At 53.6% G+C, this 2,829-nt stretch overlaps 1 protein-coding gene across 1 annotated transcript; it reads left to right on the forward strand.

Annotated features, from left to right (window-relative positions):
* The first annotated feature begins 1,115 nt into the window (after positions 1–1,115).
* KCNE5 (potassium voltage-gated channel subfamily E regulatory subunit 5) lies at positions 1,116–2,519 on the forward strand. Its single transcript, XM_066249688.1, has one exon. The coding sequence runs from the start codon at positions 1,239–1,241 to the stop codon at positions 1,650–1,652; it is 414 nt and encodes a 137-aa protein (XP_066105785.1). The 5' UTR covers positions 1,116–1,238; the 3' UTR covers positions 1,653–2,519.
* Positions 2,520–2,829: the final 310 nt, after the last annotated feature.

Consider the following 2,829-nt stretch of genomic DNA (forward strand, 5'->3'; position numbering starts at 1 on the left):
CAGACAGGGACAGACACACAGGAAGGGAGAGAGATGTGAAGCATCAATTTTTTATTGCAGAACCTTAGTTGTTCATTGATTGCTTTCTCATATGTGCCTTTACCAGGGGGCTGCAGCTGAGCCAGTGACCCCCTTGCTCAAACCAATGACCTTAGGCTCAAATCAGCTACTCTGGGCTTCAAATCAGTGTGACCTTTGGGCTCAAGCCAGTGACCATGGGGTCATGTCAATGATCTCATGCTCAAGCCAGTGAGCCTGCACCCATGCTGGTGACCTCAAGGTTTCAAACCTGGGTCCTCAGCATCCCAGGCTGACGCTCTATCCACTGTACCACCGCCTCATCAGGCTGTCCTTGCTCCTTTTGATGGAAAAATCGGTTTCCTTTCTGAGATGTTGGCTTAGCTTGGGAAAAGAGGATCAAATCATGGATGGTGCACTCACATGCGAAGATGTGTGGGCACCTCTAAGAATGTGACAAGAGACCAGAGCAGGGGTCCTTCCAAGGAAGTTGGTACATTATCAGAAACCTTTCTCAAAAGACTCTGCTTTGGTCTTACAACTGCCTGACCATTCAGTCACTGAATTTGGTCTGAGCATCTTCTCAATATAATTCTCTCTTCTCCTGGGGGAAAGAATGAGAGCTAAAAAATTAGGCCAGGGTCCTTGTCTATGAGCATTATTTCCATAAGATGGGGACAAGTGGTCTGGGCTAACGTTTCACTGGAGAGGTGATGAAACCTGGGGCAAGGCGTGCCTTGGGGGGCCAGATTCTGTATCGAGGCAAAACCGGGCCTGCAGGGCAGGTGAGCAGAACTTGAGGAGAAGTTTCTTCCGAAGCCTAGGGTCCAGGCTGGGCCCCAGCAAGCTGCCCTGACAGCCTCTGCTGCCTGGGGCCTCGCGCATTCCGAACAGCCGCCCCCTCCGCCCCCTCCGCCCCTCTCCCAGCCTCGCCCCCTCCCTGCCCCCTTCTCCTCCCTGGACCAGCTGTCCCCTTCCCCCAGAACGGCGAGACAGCCGGAGCCTAGGAAGAGGCGGCCTGGGGCGGGAGGGGGCGTGGTGGGGAAAGGGGGGAGGAGCGGGGGTGCGGGGATAAGGAGGCCCGGGAGGCTGGCGTCCCCAGCCACTGCGTAGCCTGAGGGAGAGCTGGGTGCTTTCACCGTCGCTCGCTTGCTTCTTCCCCTCGTCCAGAGGGAAAGGTCCGCAGCGTCCTGGGGCCGCTGGGTCAGTCCTTGACAGCCATGAACTGCAGCGAGAGCCAGAGGCTGCGAACCCTCCTGAGCCGCTTGCTGCTGGATCTGCATCACCGGGGCAACGCCAGTGGCTTGGGTACCGGCCCCGGCCCCAGCATAGGCATGGGGGCTGTGCCTGACCCCTTCCTGGACCGCGAGGTGACCAGTGCCAAGGGCGACGACGCCTATCTCTACATTCTGCTCATCATGATCTTTTATGCCTGCTTGGCGGGAGGCCTCATCCTGGCCTACACTCGCTTCCACAAGCTCGTCGAGGCCAAGGATGAGCTGTCCCAAGCCTGCCCGGATCACCAGTGGGCCGCGGGAGGCGCCCTGACCGCCGCCGACGCCGAGACTGCAGCGGGCTCGCCGGCTGAGGGCCCCCGCCAGCTCGCCCTCGCTCAGGGCACCGAGGGCGTCTAGAACCACAGCCACAGTTCGCTCGCGCCCTCTTCGTTATCTCTCTTGCTCCTGGATGCAGGACTCCTGTCTTTTCCTTTCTTCCCCTTCCAGGGTACGCCTCACCCGAGGCCCAGACAGTGATGAGGAGGCCTTGTCTGGAAGAAGCACCTACCCACTCCAGGCCGGTTTCTCCATCTTCTCCCTCCTCTTCCCTATGCTTCCACCCCCACCCTGCACATCCAACTGCATTAAAATGCCTCTGCTCTCTTGTCTTAAGACAGGCCACTTTCCAGCCCTCTGGGGATTGAATCCAGTACGTCCAACACTTGACATTGAACTGAAACAGTGAAGTCTATCGGAACTCTGGGCCGTGCAACAGGCAGCTGCTCCAGGGGCTGCCAGGGGCTGCCAGGGGCCCTCACTCTGCAGTCAATGGACTTGCCCTCACTGCCAGACCAACTGCAGCAGCTCCAGCTTCCCGCTGACTTTAGGGGCAGAGACCAAGAAAATGAAGAGTTCTCGGACATCATTTCCCTCTCTCCCTCTTTAAGCAGGGAGCTAGCAGGACACTAGGACCAATCTGTGGGGTAGAATGGACATAATGGGGCTGAAGGAAGAGAGAGGGGGAAAAGAAGACCTATGACCCAACTGTATGATTTTCTTGCACCCAATTGTCACCCCGTAGGTAACTTGCCTGATTTTTAATAGCTTTGTCATCCATCTTCTGATACAAGTAATCATTGCTGGGTGCTTCACCTTAGTACCTCCAAAAGCTTCTCTGTTGATTCAGTTGTTATGGCAGCTGTCGGCTTCATCCATGGAACACAAAGTTCAGAAGTTCCCTGCTCTGTAACCTGGGGAATGTGAGAGGCAGGTAATAAAGGTTGTTTAAACAATAACCTAAGACTCTTCTCTTAAACATCACAACCTTGAGACCCAGTACTATTTAGAAAAGGAATTTTGTTTTGTTTTGTTTTGAAAATAATGTTCAAATTTGGGGTTTGGATTGTGGTGATATTTAGATCTACATATCTAGTTCCAATAGGATAGATGTGATTATAGGTGAAGAAAAGGTTTTTATGTCTAAGTGGGTTTTTTTCCCAAGTGTTTCAAAAGTTAAAACAACTTTATTACTTCTCTTCTTCTTTTTCCTTAATGTTGAAACATTTTCAAAATGTGAAGTAAGGATTTCCCACTT

Source organism: Saccopteryx bilineata, chromosome X (genome assembly GCF_036850765.1).
Source record: "Saccopteryx bilineata isolate mSacBil1 chromosome X, mSacBil1_pri_phased_curated, whole genome shotgun sequence".
In the NCBI taxonomy this organism is placed as follows: Eukaryota; Metazoa; Chordata; class Mammalia; order Chiroptera; family Emballonuridae; genus Saccopteryx; species Saccopteryx bilineata.

Coding starts and splice junctions, on each gene's coding strand:
- KCNE5 (XM_066249688.1), top strand. CDS start 1,239: ATGAACTGCAGCGAGAGCCAGAGGCTGCGAACCCTCCTGAGCCGCTTG.